Below are 19,448 nucleotides of genomic sequence, written 5' to 3' on the forward strand. Positions count from 1 at the left end.
AGGTCATACCACTGAGGTCAGACAGCCTACCACTTGCTGAACAGGAAAGTGTTTGTGTAGGAAACAAAACATTTCCTTGAAAACCAAAAAACTCTCAGTTTTAATGGAACTGAGGCATCAGTACAATTTCAGCCACCTGGGTTGGCATGTAACAGTTGTTACAGGTGAAGCAATGTCTGTAATTGAATACTGTAGCAGCCAAGCTGTGTTCGTGTTCAGGGCCATGTGCTATATTAGTGTTTTTAGTGCTGCTGTTTGGTTCTGAGATTATTGGATATAGTGTGCAATAACAGGGGCAAGGTAGCAGTGAACAAGTGCAGTTTTTGTTGGGTCCATGTTGGGACATTTGTGGGTTGCTGTGCTTCCAGAATACCACAAGAGGATTGTGGGAGTTGTGTGAAAATTCACAGTTAAGGTGCAAAGATTCATAGTTAAAGTAAGGATTTCGCATTAATAACACTTCTGCTTGGTTTTATAATGTAGACACTGCCCAGTAAATAACAGACATCATTTTTAGCAAACCCTAAATGATTTTAAGTAGGCGTCACAAGATAAGTCTGAGGGGTTACAAAATAATTCAAGGAAAAATAAATAAAACTATATTTGGTTGGCTTTTTTGCAAAACACTGGATACTTTGACCTCTTGGGCCATTGAGAGGCCTTTAAATGAAACTATCCAAGATTGCAAAATCACTCTTTGGTTTACCTGGGAGAAAACTGACCTGAATTTGCTTGATAATGATCAAGGTTTTAAAGGAAACAGAGTAGATTAAATCTACAATTTCTCTCTTCTTCCGATTCTTGAACAATCATGTTTTTTTTGTCTGTCCTGCACAAAAATTGTTCATATGTTTGTGTTACCCTTGACATTAGGGGATTTGAATCCCAAACCAGTTGATACATTTCCTGTCACCTCATTCCTCTCTCATCTTCTCTTTCCCTGCCGCTCTTCTCTTCAAACATCTTGACTTTCTCTGTCTCTTAACTTTTTGACTTTGTCAGCCTACCCTACCCTCCTGTATCATGTCTAATTATCGAAGTCGGTGTGCGTCTACGGGGAGCTCCTCAATACCTCCTCATCAAAGCCACTGTTTGTGTTTGCTTGTTTATCTGTGGCTGCTATTCTAGGCGCTCTCCTGGAGCCCTGATGAGACACAAGCCATCACTCCCTACGGAGGCTTATACTGTAAGCTGTCACTGCACCTCCAGTCATTCAGAACACTGCCAAAATGAGATTTTGTCTCTTCCACCTCTGTTGCTATTCAAGGGTCCCCCTTGTCTCTAAATCTCTCCATATATATTCTGTGTATGTGTATTCTCATCTGTCTTTCGGCTGATCCTTCCATCTTGCCACGTCAGTTCTTGAGAGAACTCCAGAGAAAAGAAAGGCATGCTAGAGGTTGTTTCCCCATTGCCATTTTCTACCTTTCCCAATTCCTTTCATCCTTCTGTGTTCCCCTCCAGACACAGTACACCTACATTTTTATATCGTTTAATGTGGGCCCGCCTCCCCTGTGACCCCAACACCCATCCCTCACCTTGAGGGTGCCGAAGGGATTCTTTAGGTGTTGGTATGGAGAAGTTTCACACAATGTTCACGAACACCCCTTAAGGACCTAAAAGAGCTAACATATTGGAGGAGCAACAATAGCATCAACTCCAGTGAGTTGCCTTGTGGGCAGAAATAAGAAACCTCATATTTAGAGTATGTGAATGTTGGATGAGGGGGTGGGGGAGAAATGAGTAATGGTGCAGAGGGTTGATCTGTCAAAGCTTTTTTGGATGTTTACACGTGATGTTTTTTCTTTGTCAACGTACAGTTGGATTTTGATGTAAAAGACGAGGTCCCCCTTTACGTTTGACCTTCCTCATGTTCACATTAGCTTGTTTCTGAAGTTTTGCAGGTTGTGCATCTGGAAAGTGTGCTGTGTGTGTACGTACATTGGTAAGGACACATTTTGCGCTCTGTGATGGCTGTGGCAGTGTGGCATTTGTTACAGAAATTGGGCACTGTATCGCTCAGATGACCACTAGTGTGAGATCTCAGTTACTGTGATGGCTAAATGTGTTTTTTGGTGAAGGACAGAACTTTTTATACACCAAATGGGATTGTCAGTGATCAGAAAATTATTGCGTTAACATCTACAATTAAAGTATAAAGTGTGTTTTTGTTATGGAACGCACCCAGTGCAGAATTACATGTGGGACAAAAATAAGTGTTGTTACTCTCCTGAGAAGTTTTTAGAAGGAAGATTTTCCTATGAAAACGGAGTTATGGCTTGTGATGGCAAGAACTCACTAATGACTGAGTTGCTGTGAGCTGGGTGCTAAGTCTATGCTGTCTCATGTACCTCTGAGTTTTGGGGAGCTCAAATATTGTCCCATTTAGTGTCAGCTGTAGGGGAAAACAAATGCCTATGCTCATTTTCTTCGAAATGCCTGGGGCTGTGTCATAATAGACACAAAAGGCTAAATGGGGTATGGGGGAGACATTTTTGGTAAGGGTGGGATTGATGTGGAGGATTGTGGGTCAAGGTAGCTCTGCAGACATGGGAATGTACTACTGAGATACTTGTCCAATTACATGTTTCATAAATAGCAACGGCTGAATTCTGCTGTCTGATCTTGTGTTGCCACTCATTAGCTGCCTCCATATTCTCTGATGTACAGGGTGGGACTAAATGAGTTTGGGGACTAATGCAGAAATGCTGTTTGATTCTCTTCTTCCCACACTTGGACTTTAATATTTGTAACCCACAGAAAACAATCCACAAATATGTACTATGATGCGCAAATATTTCACTATCTACAAATATGTATTTTTACTTTTGTGATGTGTAAAATCATATCCACAAAAAAAACAGAGTGACTTCTACACACACAACAGTTTTTGCGCATTTTCAGATCTCTTCCAGTCAGTTTGTGGGTCATGTACGCATTTGTGGAATTTTGTCCAATGTGTACTGGAAGTCACAAATGTAAAAATACATATTTGTAGATAGTGAAATATTTGCGCATCATAAACAATTGTTTTCTGTGGGTTACAAATATTAAAGTCCAATAAAATCTGCCATACGTAAAGACCATAAGGGTTTTGTGTGTGAAGTGCAGAAGATACAACTGAAATAGTGGCCGGAGTTCGTTCTCTCAGACCAGTGAACACCGTAATATGGGGAATAAATGGATCCAGTATTTGCTTAACCTCTGATCACTAACCTTCAACCCTGTCTTGTTGTGTCACAGGTGCCAGGATGGATGAGGCGGACAAGTACAAACAGCGACTGGAGGCCATTGCTGTGAGTCCATGTGCACATACAAAGACACACGCATATTCATCTGTGTATAGACAAATCCAGCGGCTGATGTGTATGCAGCAGAAAGGAAGCAGAAACTGTACACATTTACAGTGACTGCGGAAAAAGATATGTTGGGGTTAATCATGGTCAGCAGGAAGTCTACGAGACCGTAGAGGTCTCAAAGTACTAGAAATTGTTATGACACAGGTTAAAAAAAACAAACAAAAAAAACATTAATGTACCGCTTCTGTCCAACCTCCACATTCAGATTTAAATCTTTATAAAGAAATGCATCATTTAATAAAAATCGTAAATATGTGATAATGTAAAACTCGAATTTGAGCCTAGAAACAAATTGACCAGTTGACCATTGGCCGTAACGTGGGGTTTATGTTCACTTTCTACCTACTGGAGCAGCTGATAATACAGCACAGAAAGGCATCTAGCTGTCTGCCAAAACTGGACACATTTGTTTTGAAATGTTTAGGTTTTGTAGATTATAACCTTTTTAATTTAATTTATTTCCAACATATAATCAGTTCTACAGGATCACCTGGACAGTTTTTTCTGACAAAGTTGCATGAAAAGTGAAATAATAGGTTTACAAGTGTAGTAGTTGTCACTGTCCTCTTCTGACGTTATTTCTGATTCGTCTGTACAGAGAAAGAGAGGGTAAAGACACTAAGCTCACTGAGCTGTTCGTAACTCCTAAATCATTTATTGATTGTGCAGTGTGGTGAGCCAGGGTGTCCCTGGTCCCACGAAAACAACACCGGGTTGTCATGGGGACAGCTGCTGTAAGTATTATGGGATATAGAGTTTACCTGATGTCTACGGTGACAGTGTCCTTGTGACAGATGGTTGACCAGGTGTCCCCGTTTTACTCTTTCCCAGTGATGTTTTATTCATCACCGTCTCTTCCCTGTCTTTGTTACTGCTTATTTATTTGCATCTGCTTGTTTATATATCTTGCTGCAGATCTGAGTTTATCCAGTCCATGCTTGTCTTTATTAGAATAAAATTGCCCTCCCATTGTGATCAATATGTCCACATTCATACTCTATTTTTTGCAATTTCTCTCTTTCCCTCCTTCTTTCTCCCTGTCAGGAGAAGCGCCGGCTGCAGGAGGAGCAGGACAGAGCCAGGAGAGAGATGGAGGATGAGAAGCTCAGACTACAGCAGCTCAAGGTGTGACACACATACACAGGATGATCTAACCTGTCTCATTCATTCACCCACGCAACTCACACACACATGCAGCCTTAATTTCACTCAGCTAAAATCCTCTGCAGACCCATTCCAGCTTGTTACCATGCAGATAGACACATTTATTTCCTTTTCTTACACACGCACACACCAACACACACATAGATGAACTGTACAGCCCTCAACACTTCCTGGTTCTGCCTGTTTCTCACAAGGTTAGAGGAAAGCCTTTCTTTGCTGAAATCAATTTTTATGAGCATGTTTCCACACTCTGCAAGGCACAGAGCGGCTCTATTGTTTTCACATAATTTCCAGATTGGCGTTCCCACTTCCTACTCCGCTGTGTTACGCTGTCCAGGGGCACATTCCTCAAATTGTGTGAAATCTGTGCAGCGTGTGTTTGTGTGCAAGCAGGTATGCATGTGTGTGCTGGTGTGGTCATAGAAGACACTATTTTGCATATGTTCACCGTGTTTGTGTGTGCATGTGAGTTTGTGAACAATGCACCGAACATAAATTGCATCGATGAGAGGCTTCAAAGATTCATTTTTAAATGATTATTTCAATAGTTGCTCTCTCACAGGAGGCGATATCATCATTGCTTTACATACATTCATTAGCTTTGACATTGAGTGTAACCCTGGGGTAGATGTAGGGTTGTGATAAGAGGGAGCAGCAACACACAGCTCCTGACCTGCAGGAAAGTTTAGAGAGGGCTGTGCCCAGCAAGCCAAAGGCAAAGGGAGGTGAACAGAGCAGGGCTTGTTCTGCGCTGCATGGGAAAACACAGATGGTTTTGTGACGCTTATAGCTAAGTAGGTAGCTACTGGCTAACGGTTGCCAGATTTTGAAAACATAGGGCCATATACTGGAGGGGAGTATGGATTTTCAGATGCTTTCACCTCCAGTAAGAAAAATTACAGTTGCTCTGAGAGCTTTGTGCTGGATTTTAGTGTATATAGACACATAACTATGATAATGTGATAATCCTGGTTATTTTGGTACATTAGATTTAGCCTACAAAAGGTTCCCTGCAGACAGACTGTTCACTTACGCATGTCACTGTCAGCTACAGAAAAGTGTTCCTCGAGCTGGCAAGAGTTTACTGTCTGGCTCAAGGGCACTTTAGCGGCGCAGATGAAACAAGCACTTGAACCAAGGTCAACCGGTTGTAACATGGTTGTCTTACTGACTAAGTCACCCTGCAGCCACTGTTATTTTTCCTGACATACACAGGAACACAACTAGTAACTTATTGTATAATAGAGTCAAAAATGTTTCTCCTTCTTGGCAGTTTCCTGCTTCCAGTCTCTTTAGTGTAGTGTTTAAAGTGTACATTATACAACCCTTGAAAGGGTTGTATAATGTGTATAATGTTCGAGTTTTGGCAGATCATTTCTCAAGTGGAATTTTGTCTATGAAGAAATTCTGCAAATAACAATGGAAATACATTTGTGAAGTAAATTATGGCAGGCTTGGTTTGATGAGTCTGACAAATGGTGTAACCACTATCATTATAACATTATTTTCATCATGTCACTTTCATCACCGGGGTTCTCTTTCTGGTTGTGCAGTATCACCACTTTGTTTTTGTTTTATTTGTGGATGTAGCATGAAAATATGTCCAACTTTTGTTAACACTGAAGAACAGTAATAACTAAAAAGAGCTGTGAATGCTTTGAAAAGGTGAAGATTCCGTGTAAATATACTGTACATACTATACTGTGTTTGTACAGCTCAGAACTCCAACTAAATAAATTACATTCTTGAAAAGGTAATTTTTTCACCTTTTGTCAGTTAAAAGGTCACATATATGCGGGCTAGCGCAAATTATTCCAGGTGAAATGGAATCATTATATTTGAAAACACCATGAAATCGGTAGTCACTTGTGTAATTTGGGATGGACTGTCAGGTTTCCAGTGGAAAACTCACACAAATGTGTACACCCATGTGGGATGTGTCACTCATATTCACAGATAGTTCACACACACAGAGCTTTTAAAGATTCGAGTGCTAGATGTCCAGTGGGGGTCTGGAACGAAAGAAAAAACAGCAAAGCAGTGGAAATAAAGTATTAGACTTGAAGGAATGTTATGTTTTTGTGTGTCTCTTAGACAGACTAGTCAGTTCTACAAACTTCTGAACATTGTGCTCTTGTTTGTGTAAAACTTTAAAGTTCTTGGTTTGGTGTTCTGGTTGGATGAAATGGTTGCCTCAGGCACCTTTCGTTCACTGGGCGATGTCTCTTTACTGGAGTGGTGTAGGAATAAAGTGCATGCACAATATAAATTCATACTACCATTCTCTCTGTCGGATAGCTGAGATGAAGACATGGTGACATGGACTCAGTTGTTTCTGTCTTTCTGTCTCTCACCTTTTTTTCTCACCTTCGCCCCCTTCAAACAACCACATTTCGCTTTACCTTCCCTATCTCAATTTTCCCCTCTGGCTATGTCACTGCTCCATCTTACTTCTCCTTGCTGTGCCTCTGTAGTGAGTAGACCATGGTACTTCTGACATGTGTAAATCAACATCATTAACTGTGAGTTTATTATAATTTTTGCTTCTGTGCAAGATTGTTTGTAAAAGAAAAATAAGCTGTGTCCCAATTCCAGACCAATTATAAGCAGGTATGAGTATGTTCATGCTGAACATCAAAGTTGTCAAGTATACTGAAAACAGTCAGTGTAGGCCTACAAAAACCCCTGTATGATTTTCCCACAATGCAAAAGTAAATAAACGATCTGCTCAAAGCTGGTAAAGAAATTAAAGCTAAAACACCACCTAAGAAAACACCTTTATTTTAATGTTCAGTGACCGTTTAGAGTTGCAGTTTGATTAGCATGAGCATCTTTAGAGACACTAGGCCTTTTAGTGTATATATTTTACACTTTTGGACAAATCAGGAGTGATTATGGACACAGTTTTTTTCTCTCTTTCTTAGCAGTTGGTTTCAGTTGAACATTCTGTTGCTAGTAGCAGCCACAACGGGCACAGTTGGAGTTAACTGAAATTATCTTCAGCTTCTTATCTTACATTTTTTATCTAATGTTACTCTTAAAACGCCCTTGTTGGAGCATTATCTGAAGATACTCAATGCTGAGTAGCTATTTTGTGACATTTGTTTAAACTATTTTGTAGTTTCAGATGTTTTTCTTATCAGCTAACGTTAAATGCTAAGCAGGCTAGCCATATCAGTTTAACTACTGTTAGCTGTCTGTTGCTAATTCAACATCCTAGTTATGTGAACATTCTGTTCACTTACTGTTGCTCTTAACGGTTTGTATATTATTTTTCTTGTGGATATTTTCAAGATTAATAGGTAATACTTTCTAGAGATAATTGTTAGCTAGCTTTATACTTTAATGACTACAGTTAGCATTACTAGCTAGCATTAGGTTAGTTAGTTGAGTCAGTGTTGTTCATTGTAAAGTGTTGTATTTGATTCCTTTAAAAAAATGTATGTGTTACTAGCGCCTGACTTGCAAGTCAGGAGTGATATTATTGGCTGATAATAGCTTATCACAGTTATATCTGTATCTGTATCATTGATGTATAATGTTAATAAAACCTGAATAGTGTGAATTGTAGTAATGTTAATTTTACCAGTGCTAAAGATGTGTTGCAGGAATTTATTACTCGAACATATAGTTTGTCCACCAGAGAGCACTGACAAGTTATTTTAAGACTGTAAAATGTCCTGCCTCTTGGTCACAATAGTTTAGTAACCAAATTTCAAGGATCCTTATCAAAAATGTTGATGTTGTGTGTTTATTTTTAAAAAGAAAAATCAGCCTGAAGATTATTATTAGATTTTTTACCTCCCAAAATCTTGATATTTAAAAATACTGGTCACGCTGTTATTGAACTTGCTGTGTTTCTCAGCTATTTAGTTTTATAAACGGCTCCCAGTTTTTTTGATAAATTTTTCTCACTATGTAATAGTATAAACTGTACTGTATAGCAACATCTGTGACAGTTGACACATTTATAGCATCTCACAGTATACTGTTTTAATTACAATTTGCAACACAACATAATCCTATTACCACAATACTACTGAAAGTTGACTCGCTATCCTGTCTGTCCTCCTTCCTCTTCTACACCACCTCTTTCTCGCTCCAGAGGAAGTCTCTGAGGGACCAGTGGTTGATGGAGGGAGCTCCTTTGTCCCCAACCTCTCTGGACTCCCAAAGCCCCCGTTCCCCTCTATGGGGCTCCCAGGCCCAGGAGATTGAAAACCGCATTGACAAGTATGGGGGGAGGGGGTGTGTGTGTGTGTGTGTGTGTGTGTGTGTGTGTGTGTGTGTGTGAGAGGAGCTAGGAGATGAGGAGCCAGTTTGTGATTGCCTGACACAGGTAGCGCAGAGCTGACAGCATAACACAACTGTTGTTTTTGTTGTGTTTGTGTAGCTGAAACTTCATGTATAATTGATGTTGCAGCATTCCCTTTTCTGTTTTTGTTTCCTTATACTTTTTGCTGTTGTCATACGTTATGTATGCTTTGGCAAAGTTCAGTTTAATTCTGCCAGTACTCAACTCGCAGGCAGGGAGTGAGAATTAGATCCAGCCTGCACAGTCGCCAGAGAGGACTAGACTTTTTTATTGCAGTGGGCAATGTTGTCAAGTCCCTGAAAACTGCACTTCAAGATCCCAATGTTATTATTGTAGAGATCCACAGCTTACCTCGCTTTCTAAGAACACTCCTTATACACACTGTACATGGCCTCTGGGGGAATTGAAACATACTGATTTAGCAAAATAAATATGCCTATATTAGTTTTACTTTTGATTAGAAAATTTAAAGGCATCATAGTCCAAGAGTGCATTGTTAGTGTAGAGTTGATGTGTTTGGTTTTTTTGTCTGTCTCAGATTGCAGTCAGAGAGTCAGCGGATAGCAGAGGAGGAACAGAAGCTGAAGGAACTGATGGAAGATGGCCAAACGGTGAGGAACATGCACACACTCGCCCACGCACTCTGTGGACACAAAGGGGGTTGCAATATGTGTTGAACAAGCACGCTCCATCATCTTCCATTACGTAGAAAATTCCCCTCAACTACTGTCTGTGGCTTTTTCCCATGAATAATGCATTTCTTCTCTTAATGTACCTTTGATGTAGCACCTCTTGTTCAAAAGCAGGAACTTTATGAATGTAAGCAGCTCTGTTACATAAACAATTCAGCACTTGACCCACTCTGGGATTATTGTTTCACCTCAAGTCAAGCACAAGTGTGTTTACCTGACCTCGCCGAAAGTCTTTATAGTAGAACAAAAGAGCTGTCCCGCCTTTTTTACCGTCTGTGCCAAGGTCTTTTTAGTAAGGTTTTTCTATCCCATTCATCTAAACCTTGGATTTTGAAGTTCAGCTAAAATTAGCTAGAGACATAAACAGAGGATTCCGTTTTTAATCACTATTACAGCCAATTATTCATGCTGGCTGTGATGGAGGACTTTGAATGCATGACCTTATCCTCTGTGTGAAAATACAGCACTTTGAACAGGCTCTGCCAGCAAAGCTTGGGTTTAATAGGCAGACTGAGAATGAGTGACAGCTAATATCTGGCAACGCAAACAGGCACATGAAGAAGATTTTCTCACTTTGTTAGCCTAATGCTTTCGGATGAGACTAGGAATGTGATGATATGTTTAGATCCTTGAAAGCAGGCTTTTAATTGTAAGGAACACACATGATTACTGTTTATCTATGCAGGGCTGATGTAGTTAAGTGCATATTACACCAAACTGTGGAGAGTGGTCAACTTATCAAAGGTTAGGTAGGGCTTTTTAGCTCAATCACTCCCCCTTGTGACCAGGCAGAATGTCATGACCCTTTAACAGCTGAAATCATCAGTCCTCCATCTGAGAGACCATACTGGACACATTAACTAGTTCAGCACATGCTGTGCATTTCTGTGCTGTTCAGAGCGTAGGATAGTATCTTACCGGTATTTATACAACATGAGGAAAATTTTGTGTCTGTTTCCTCAAAGGTCTTGTGATGTTCCAAAGTTTGCATTTCATTTGTTTTTTCAAATTCCCTCAAATACACAAGGGGTTCAGTCAACATAAAGTGTTTTACCAGTTTTTACAGTAAATGTAATTCCTCTCCCGTCCCTCTTCCCCAGCAGGAGGCAGTGAAAGTGGCAGAGGCCAGTGCAGGTAAGTGGGATCAGATAAACCTTTTGGCACAGAGAAATGTTAAAATTACATTGGACATTTTAGAAAATTGCATTTCCATTAGCTTTTTACTAGGGAAAGTGATACATCGATGCAAATGTCACACTGTAGAGGAGTTAACATGAGCATTTTAAAGTATTTGACAAGCTCAACCATCCACAGTATGTAACAGAGTGCAGAGAGAAGCATTGCTGTCATCCATCTGCCTGCTTTTTCCAACACGGTATTCTGTCAATACATTTCAACCCTGCAACTCTTTATCATACTTCATACAAAACAGAAAACTTGCAAGGTTCCCCGTATTATATGGCTAATCTACAAGAGATTAATTTACTCCAATTTAAGGGTTGTTGCAATAAGAAAAGCAACTTTTGTCATCAGGGGGCTGGTGTATAGCTGCTCTTTTATTTATTTTTTTTGAGACAGGATGGTTTGCACTCAAAAGAGTCTTCAGACTAAAAAGACAATTTTCAGTTTATTTTTTTTATTTTCTATGTATTTCCCTAAAAGATCACCCCAATAATTATAGGATGCTTAATTATTTTCAAATAGAGCACTTAAAGTCATCTGGTGAAATTTCCTGTATTTTTCATATCGCAATATACACTACCTAAAGGATTATTAGGAACACCTATTAGGAACATTTCTCAATAATGCAATTATCTAATCAACCAATCACATGGCAGTTGCTTCAATGCATTTAGGGGTGTGGTCCTGGTCAAGACAATCTCCTGAACTCCAAACTGAATGTCAGAATGGGAAAGAAAGGTGATTTAAGCAATTTTGAGCGTGGCATGGTTGTTGGTGCCAGACGGGCCCACTGAGTATTTCACAATCTGCTCAGTTACTGGGATTTTCACACACAACCATTTCTAGGGTTTACAAAGAATGGTGTGAAAAGGGAAAAACATCCAGTATGCGGCAGTCCTGTGGCAGAAAATGCCTTGTTGATGCTAGAGGTCAGAGGAGAATGGGCCGACTGATTCAAGCTGATAGAAGAGCAACTTTGACTGAAATAACCTTTCATTTCATCAACCTTGCATTTGTGAAGCCACAACACGCACAACCTTGAGGAGCTCACCAAAATTGTACAGTTGAAGACTGGAAAAATGTTGCCTGGTCTGATGAGTCTCGATTTCTGTTGAGATATTCAGATGGTAGAATCAGAATTTGGCGTAAACAGAATGAGAACATGGATCCATCATGCCTTGTTAGCACTGTGCAGGCTGGTGGTGGTGGTGTAATGGTGTGGGGGATGTTTTCTTGGCACACTTTAGGCCCTTTAGTGCCAATTGGGCATCGTTTAAATGCCACGGCCTACCTGAGCATTGTTTCTGACCATGTCCATCCCTTTATGGCCACCATGTACCCATCCTCTGATGGCTACTTCCAGCAGGATAATGCACCATGTCACAAAGCTCGAATCATTTCAAATTGGTTTCTTGAACATGACAATGAGTTCACTGTACTAAAATGGCCCCCACAGTCACCAGATTTCAACCCAATAGAGCATCTTTGGGGTGTGGTGGAACGGGAGCTTCGTGCCCTGGTGTGCATCCCACAAATCTCCATCAACTGCAAGATACTATCCTATCAATATGGGCCAACATTTCTAAAGAATGCTTTCAGCACCTTGTTGAATCAATGCCACGTAGAATTAAGGCAGTTCTGAAGGCGAAAGGGGGTCAAACACAGTATTAGTATGGTGTTCCTAATAATCCTTTAGGTGAGTGTAAATTGCAGAAAAGAAAAATATTGCAGTTTATAGTATATATTAACATAGATATAATGAGTTTTTTCCAATATCATGCAGCCCTAAAATGTGTGTAGACACACTGCTTTTCTTTCTGCTGTTAACACCTGTTAGCTGCTGCCAATGTTGTGCCTTTAATGCTACTCTTAATTAATTACAGCACAGTGCAAATTGATTAGATTTTATTTGTTTAATTTTTGGGCTCCTTTCCATTTTTCTGTCTGTGTGCAATGAAAAGAACTTAACTATATTATCTATAGAGAAGAAGCACGTTTTTAGTGAGGATTTTCTTGTTTTCTAGTGTTGTACTGGTGCATCAGTTTTTATTACAAGATAAGTTATCCAAGCAAGCCACATTTTAAGTCTTCAGTGTGGACCTCATATATTTGTTTGAATATTTAAATTTAAAGGTAGAGTATACTTAATGGTGTAAATTTCTGATAAATTAGTACTCTGTTGTATAGTAATTCATGATTTCTAAACTACATGTCAACAAAACAATCTTACCTGCTACTGTTGCAGTAAATACAAATATTTTCTTCAACAGAAATAATCCAAGCCGTTCTGCAAAACGGAGAAGACAATGCAGCAGCATTGGGTGGGTATAGAGATGACTCGTGTGTCATAAAATGCACACAGAAATACACAATAACATTCTCATAAAGCTCATGCAGGACCTCAAATATACAGAAAGAAATCCTGCACACATTAAATCATGCCTATAGCCTTATTGATATTGGCATCTCTCTCATCACCTTGAACCTGAAAACATCTTATTTTCTGTCCATTCTTCCTTTTGTTAATTCTTATCTCATCACCATCTTACCCCAACCCCTTAAAGATCATGACTTGTCTGTATGCATTGTACGTACAGTATATACTGATCTTAATATATTTTCATTATAAAGGAAGGAGTGGCAAAAGCATACCTATACTTCACAAAAAGTTCATACATGCTGTGATGAATATTTATGCATGCTGAATAAGGTTTTGCATATATATTTATGCTAATAGACACTCAAGTGCATAACTTGCATTTTTAAAGGGCAGCGGGTACATAGATGTGTCAGCGGGGGATGCTACTGAAGCTGTTGAAGTAGATAGGAGAGTTCTGAAAATGAAATTGACCCATCTGTTTGTATTTAAATCATCCAAGGTCTATAACTTCAGACTACATAATCTGAATCTGCATCTAGTATGTTTATCTGCCACTCTCTTTCTTTTATATTAGAGCAGAGGTGAATTACCTTTCTGTGCAATGCATCAAGATTCATAGATGTCATAACTTTTTAAGTGCATTATAATACATAACTTAGGTAGCAAAAGCAATGTCTAATTGCAATCAAGTAACATGTCGACTAACTACAATAAAAGCTGATATAATTGTTAATGACAATGTGGCATATTGATTGCAAATTAACTTTCAATTATAGCACTAACTGTTCGAATTGATGGAATTGCACAGATACTGACAGTGATATGTATTTGGTGGTTATTCCTTCAGGAACACTTGAAGATAAAGTGAAGATAAACCAAAACCCACTACTGGATAAATCTGCAGCTGTCCTAACCAATGGTGGAGGAGACATAGAGATAGACACCAATCATAATGCTTCAGTGCAAATTAATCAGTCCGCCCCCAATGGATCAGTTGTATCCTCTGAAGGTGTTGTAAGCATAAAGTTGGAACCGGCGTTGAACCTGGGTGTTTCTGAAGCACAGCCTGGGCAAGTTCCAAATGTCAACATTAATGAGGAGGAAGAAGAAGGCACTCTGGTGATCAGAGCACAATGTGTGATTATCACAGATGAAGGGGATGATGTACCTGAGGATCTCACACCCCGGGAAGATCAGCAGGAGACTATGCAGTTAGAGGAAACCCCTCCGCTGAATCCAGAAGCAGGCAAAGAGGAAGTGGAGCCTGTGGAAGAGGTAGTAAAAACAGAAGCAGGATTAGAGACTTTAATGCAACCAGAGAATAGTGAGGCAACTGAGTCCGCTGCAGAGGCACAGCCAGAAACTGGAGATGGAGACATGCAGGGTGGCATAAAGACAAATGATAACAGAGATGGAGAGACAGAAGCTGAAGGACAAGGCAGACGATCAGAAGATCCAACCTCTGGACAGGTGCGGTCCCCACCTAATGCCCTAGAAGGCTCTACAGTGGCTCTGCCAGTCTATTCTGAGGTGCAACCCTCCACTCTCAACCCCAAGCTAGGTGCTGAGGGTGAAGCTACAACAACACCAAGGGGAACTGAGGCAGTATTAGCCCAGGACCCTGCCACTCTGCTTGACCAGTTTGAGGACGTGCCCCTGGCTGATCCCCAGGAGAACCAGAGAACAGAGGCAGGGCAGGGGGAGCAGGAACCCCTTCTGTCACAGACCAAAGCACCTGAGACCCATGCAGAGCCACCAGCAGCTAACAGCCCAGCAAGCACAGAGACATACAGCCCGACCAAGGCTACCCAGGAAGAGGAAACCGAGGCACCCAAACGCAAAACCTGCCAGTGCTGCTCTATCATGTAAAATCCCTCTCCGTACATTAATTTTCCTCTCTCCCTCTGCTGTTCAATTCATAACGCACTCCTTCCCCCGTCTTTGTTTTATGCACCAATCCTTTTTCAAATCAGAATGTCCACAGGCTACTCCCCTTTTCCTCTACTAACCTGTGAGGTATAGACAGGACTTAAGTGCCTTGATGAGCTTTCTACCCAGCACTACAATTTTTAAATTCTCTTCACACAACGTGGACCAAAATATGATTTTAGAATTTTTTTTTTTTTTTTTTTTTTTTTAGACTGAGTTTGATTTAATTCTTTCCTGGTTAGCAGATGAACTTCTGTATAGGATCATTAAAAACAACATATTAGATGCAGTAAAGCAAAAACAGACTAAATATTGATTGTTTTACACTTGCATCTACATGTATAATTCATTGGGTAATTTTCATAATCTAAATATCAGATTACTTGGAAAAGTCCAAAGATCTTAAGAGATTCAGAGAGGATATTGTTCTAATTTAATACATTTAATGCTGAATTATTTTATTGATTTTGGTCTTTAATTAGAGATATCTTTAATCCAAGTATAGAGCCTGAACATTTTTATTCACTCTGTAATGCAGGTTTTGACAATACTCAGACTAATTTATAAGCAACAGCGTGTTCCACTGAATATTTTGTGGGCTGTTGTCAGTTTTAAAAGTGAAATTATTTTTGGAATACTTGAAAGTGTGAATTTTGTATTTTTAATACCAGATGTGCTTTTGATGAGAGGCTCCAGACCTCCAGACATAGCTTTGTGCAAGGATGTATATACTGTATACAGAAACATGTGGAACTGAGATGTCAGCTTTGAAATGATTGATAGATGGTTTAATGATTAAACTGACATTTGTGATACATTGCTTCATGGACTTGATGTTCATCCAGTATTTCTGTTCTTCAAACAGTGGATTTTCCCAAAACATTAACATTGCTTCATGCAAAAGAAACACATTGGGTAATGTTTAACCATTTGTTTCATAATGTTATTTCTTTCTCTTATTCCTAGATTTAGAGACGACTAGTTTAGGATAGCTGTCTGTCATATTCCATCCCAGCACACTTAAGAGAATTGGAGTGAGAGTATGTAGTCCCTCTCAGACAGCTGCTATTTCTCTATCCATGCAGCTTTAGTTGTGGTAAAGCTGCATGGATACCTTCGTCTCTTAACAGGAGCAGGATCACAGGGGCTGAGCTTATGAGATAATGTACTTGGTGTCCCTTGCAACAAGTCTTGAAAAGTCCTCCACTTATGCAAGTACATGGAGCTTGTCAAAGCTTTCCTGAAGGCCCCAACATTGACACAAACAGTTTTTGCGGTAGTTCAGTGGCTACTGCCACATCAGTGCCTGAGTCCTTGGGGAAAGGGCTGCAGAAATGAGCCCTGTAATTGTTCCCAGGAGGTCCGGCCCATCAACAATGGTATTTCAGAGAAGCTTCACATGGGGAGCTAGGACCTCTCTAAACTAGACAGGAGGCGGATACTGGTGTTTTTTTTTTTTCTTATTAGCAGGCTTTTAAACGCAATGACACTTTTCCAAATGAAAGGTCTATGAAGTGGTCAGTGAAGTAAAATGTGTGTAAGGCAAAGCATTTATTTTCAATTCTTTATACAATTTCATGAACGCTCCGTTTTAGCTATGGAGCCAGTAAACTGCAGGTACCAAATCCATGCTGCCTGCCGGATCCCTTTCTGCACATGCGCAAAAGTGGTCATGTCTGTCAAAGGGTACCACAAATGTGCCTTCATAATTACCCGTGTGGTGTTGTCTGTTCTCATCTCAGGGTGTCAAATACTGATGCTTTCAGAAAGGCTGGCAAAGCGTTATTCGATGCAAAAAGTACCCTTCAGCGTCTGTATGAGACACCCCCCGAGCGCGTCTGTACGAGATGCCCTGGCTAGACCGAAGCGCTAGTAGCTATGACAGCTTCCCAAAAGCCCCTTAGCCTTACCCTAACCATCACAGGGGTGTGTGCCTAAACTTAAGTCAGCATGTCGACCGCCTAACCCCATCTGCTAGGAGCTCCTTTGTGTTGCTACTTTGTTAGATTGTTGTCATTATTATTATAGGTTACAGCTGTGGCTCAGGAGGTAGCGTAGGTTGCCCATTAATCGGAAGGTCGTCGGTTCAATCCCTGGCTCTTCTAGGCTGCATGTCCACGTGTCCTTGGGCAAGATACTGAACCCCAAATTGCCCGTGGTGGCTGTTCCACCAGTCTGTGAATGTTAAGGTGTTGTCACACCTGGATCGATTTGTTTTGTTCCGAATCAGTTTAATACGTCACTTGTGTTCACACCATAGACTGTATATAAAAATGGACGTAGCGTCTGTGACGTCACCCATTGGTTTCTGAAGAGCCGTTTTGAAGCACAAAATTGGCGGAGCTGGCCAGCGCCATCTTGGAAGCGCGTCACTGCACATCACTCCCGGATAACCAAAAATGGGCAAAGAGGCGGGTCGTAGGTGGAGCTGAGGTGACGTGTTGCTGAAACCACTCCCGCCTAGCTCGACATGACCGAGTTAGCACATGCTAAGGAGCTAATGCTACATGCTACTCTGCGGTGCTGTACGGTGGAGGTTGGAACCTGCGGCTGGTTGTTACCAGTTTACCGACATTACCAGCTACAGTCAAGGTAAGACACCGGAAAATATTAAAATAACTCATATCTGTTATTGACATTATACTTCACAAGGTTTTAAATGCTTTTTAATATATAAATGTGGTAATGTTAACGTTATTTTGCAACACTAAAGTTAATTAATAATAATAATTATTATTATTATTAATGTTAACTATGAATCAGTTATTAATTACCTTAAGTTTACTTAACGTTACAGCTCAAACAAACAATTTCAAGCAAATCAATTTACATACCGTTGGTTACGAGCGGTTACGAGTCGTTTATTTGGACGTCACCGTAACACGTAATAAACGTAATAAGCTAGCGGTAGAGTCCTCAGTTACATGATGGAAGCTGTATATCTTGTAAAACGTTAGCCATTTATTTATTCTTTCATTCAGTTCTGTCACTTTGGATGTTCCATAATTATCACCCTAATGTCTAACACTAAGGTTAATCTAATGCATTTTGGCTTCTCCCTTCTTGCTGACTTGTTTTTGACTCATTAAAAGCTGCGGTTAGAACAACTAACTTACTTAATGTTGCTTACACTAATGGCTAATTAGCGTAACGAGCTAACGTTAAGCTAACAAGCTATATGCCGACAGCGATACCTGTTAAATGTTAACACATAAATAAAATACAGGAATTTCACTCACCAAGTAGAACATGGATTTCCTGGAGGTTCTCTCTCCAATGAACTGCACAGCCTGCCATTATTCATCCGGTGTCTGCATGTAGAAATGTCCAAAAGACTCCCAACAGGCTGAGCCTCAGAGCTCCGTGTAGCTGAGTGAGGCTAACAGGCGGCGGACCGAGTGCTAGCAGTGGCAGCGGCTAATGGCGCCTGTCAATCAAAGCGGCCACGCCCCTAATAATGCACTTTAAGGCTTAATATAATTTAAACAGGAGAGTTATAAAAAAATTCACTCCCCTCACAGTTGTCACGAAGGGCAAACCTAGCGATATGCACTAAAACCATTTTTTGAACCAGGCTGTAAACATGTTTTATTCTGCAGTAAAGTTGGGCTTTTTAACATGGGGGTCAATAGAGATTTTTTTTTATTTTATTTTTTTATTGTTTTTATTGTTATAACACATTAACATACAACACTCTCGTATGGGGAACAAAAAAAATTAGATCACTTGGTACAAATCACAGGAAATAAATGAAAATAAATAAACAGAAAGGAGAATGGGGGTACCAGTTAATGAAAAGGCTATAGAAAACAAAATAAGGTCTCATTTCGGTGCAGCAATATGGGGAGATTGTTAGAACAGTAATTGCTTGGATATATCTCTATACATCTTTCTTGCAATTATACTAGATTTAACATTCTTCAGTGATGAAAAGAACAACTTAAAATTATTTATGAACCACAAAAAAGAAGGCTTAGAAGATTTCCACTTACTACAATGGATATGATATTTACCCATGAGAACAATCATATTCACCAGATCAGACAAAGGCGGATCTACATTGTCCATATAAAAGAGGATGTGTGACAAATTAAAAGATGGAATATTATCAATCTTAAGTGACAGCCAATTATGTAAATCAGACCAAAAGGTTTTGGACAAGGGACAGGAAAAGAACATGTGTTCCAGAGTCTCCTCAGCAGCCTCACAAAATATACAGGGATCTACTTCAAATTTGAACCTTTTTTTAAGAAAGTCTGCAACCGGATAGATTTTGTAAATTATTTTAAAATGAGTTTCTTTGATTTTAGGGGAAATGGGCCATTTGATGAATTTGAAATGTGGTTTATCTATGGATAAGGTATCCATATTTGGAACCTGTACACACAGCCCTCTGTCATAATCAGAAAAAAGCTTGGATTTAAAAA

The 19,448-nt window shown here is 39.9% G+C and overlaps 1 protein-coding gene across 7 annotated transcripts in view; it reads left to right on the forward strand.

Annotated features, from left to right (window-relative positions):
- LOC119899223 (paralemmin-3-like) overlaps positions 1 to 15,841 on the forward strand; it is a 38,051-nt gene extending 22,210 nt beyond the window's left edge. For 2 of the 7 annotated variants that reach the window (XM_038713713.1, XM_038713712.1), the window contains exons 2-8: positions 3,244 to 3,296; positions 4,404 to 4,484; positions 8,629 to 8,756; positions 9,377 to 9,449; positions 10,631 to 10,664; positions 12,983 to 13,033; positions 13,940 to 15,841. In XM_038713713.1, the coding sequence (XP_038569641.1) occupies positions 3,252 to 3,296; positions 4,404 to 4,484; positions 8,629 to 8,756; positions 9,377 to 9,449; positions 10,631 to 10,664; positions 12,983 to 13,033; positions 13,940 to 14,961 (1,434 nt within the window). In that variant the 5' untranslated portion in view covers positions 3,244 to 3,251 and the 3' untranslated portion in view covers positions 14,962 to 15,841. Of the gene's footprint in view, positions 1 to 3,243; positions 3,297 to 4,403; positions 4,485 to 4,508; positions 7,783 to 8,628; positions 8,757 to 9,376; positions 9,450 to 10,630; positions 10,665 to 12,982; positions 13,034 to 13,939 lie in introns of those variants that run through there. The other 5 variants (XM_038713716.1, XM_038713715.1, XM_038713714.1 and 2 more) reach the window with 4 other exon arrangements.
- Positions 15,842 to 19,448: the final 3,607 nt, after the last annotated feature.

The sequence above is a fragment of the Micropterus salmoides genome, unplaced genomic scaffold (assembly GCF_014851395.1).
Source record: "Micropterus salmoides isolate LMB-PRFRI ecotype aquatic unplaced genomic scaffold, ASM1485139v1 Ms_hic_scaffold_12, whole genome shotgun sequence".
In the NCBI taxonomy this organism is placed as follows: domain Eukaryota; kingdom Metazoa; phylum Chordata; class Actinopteri; order Centrarchiformes; family Centrarchidae; genus Micropterus; species Micropterus salmoides.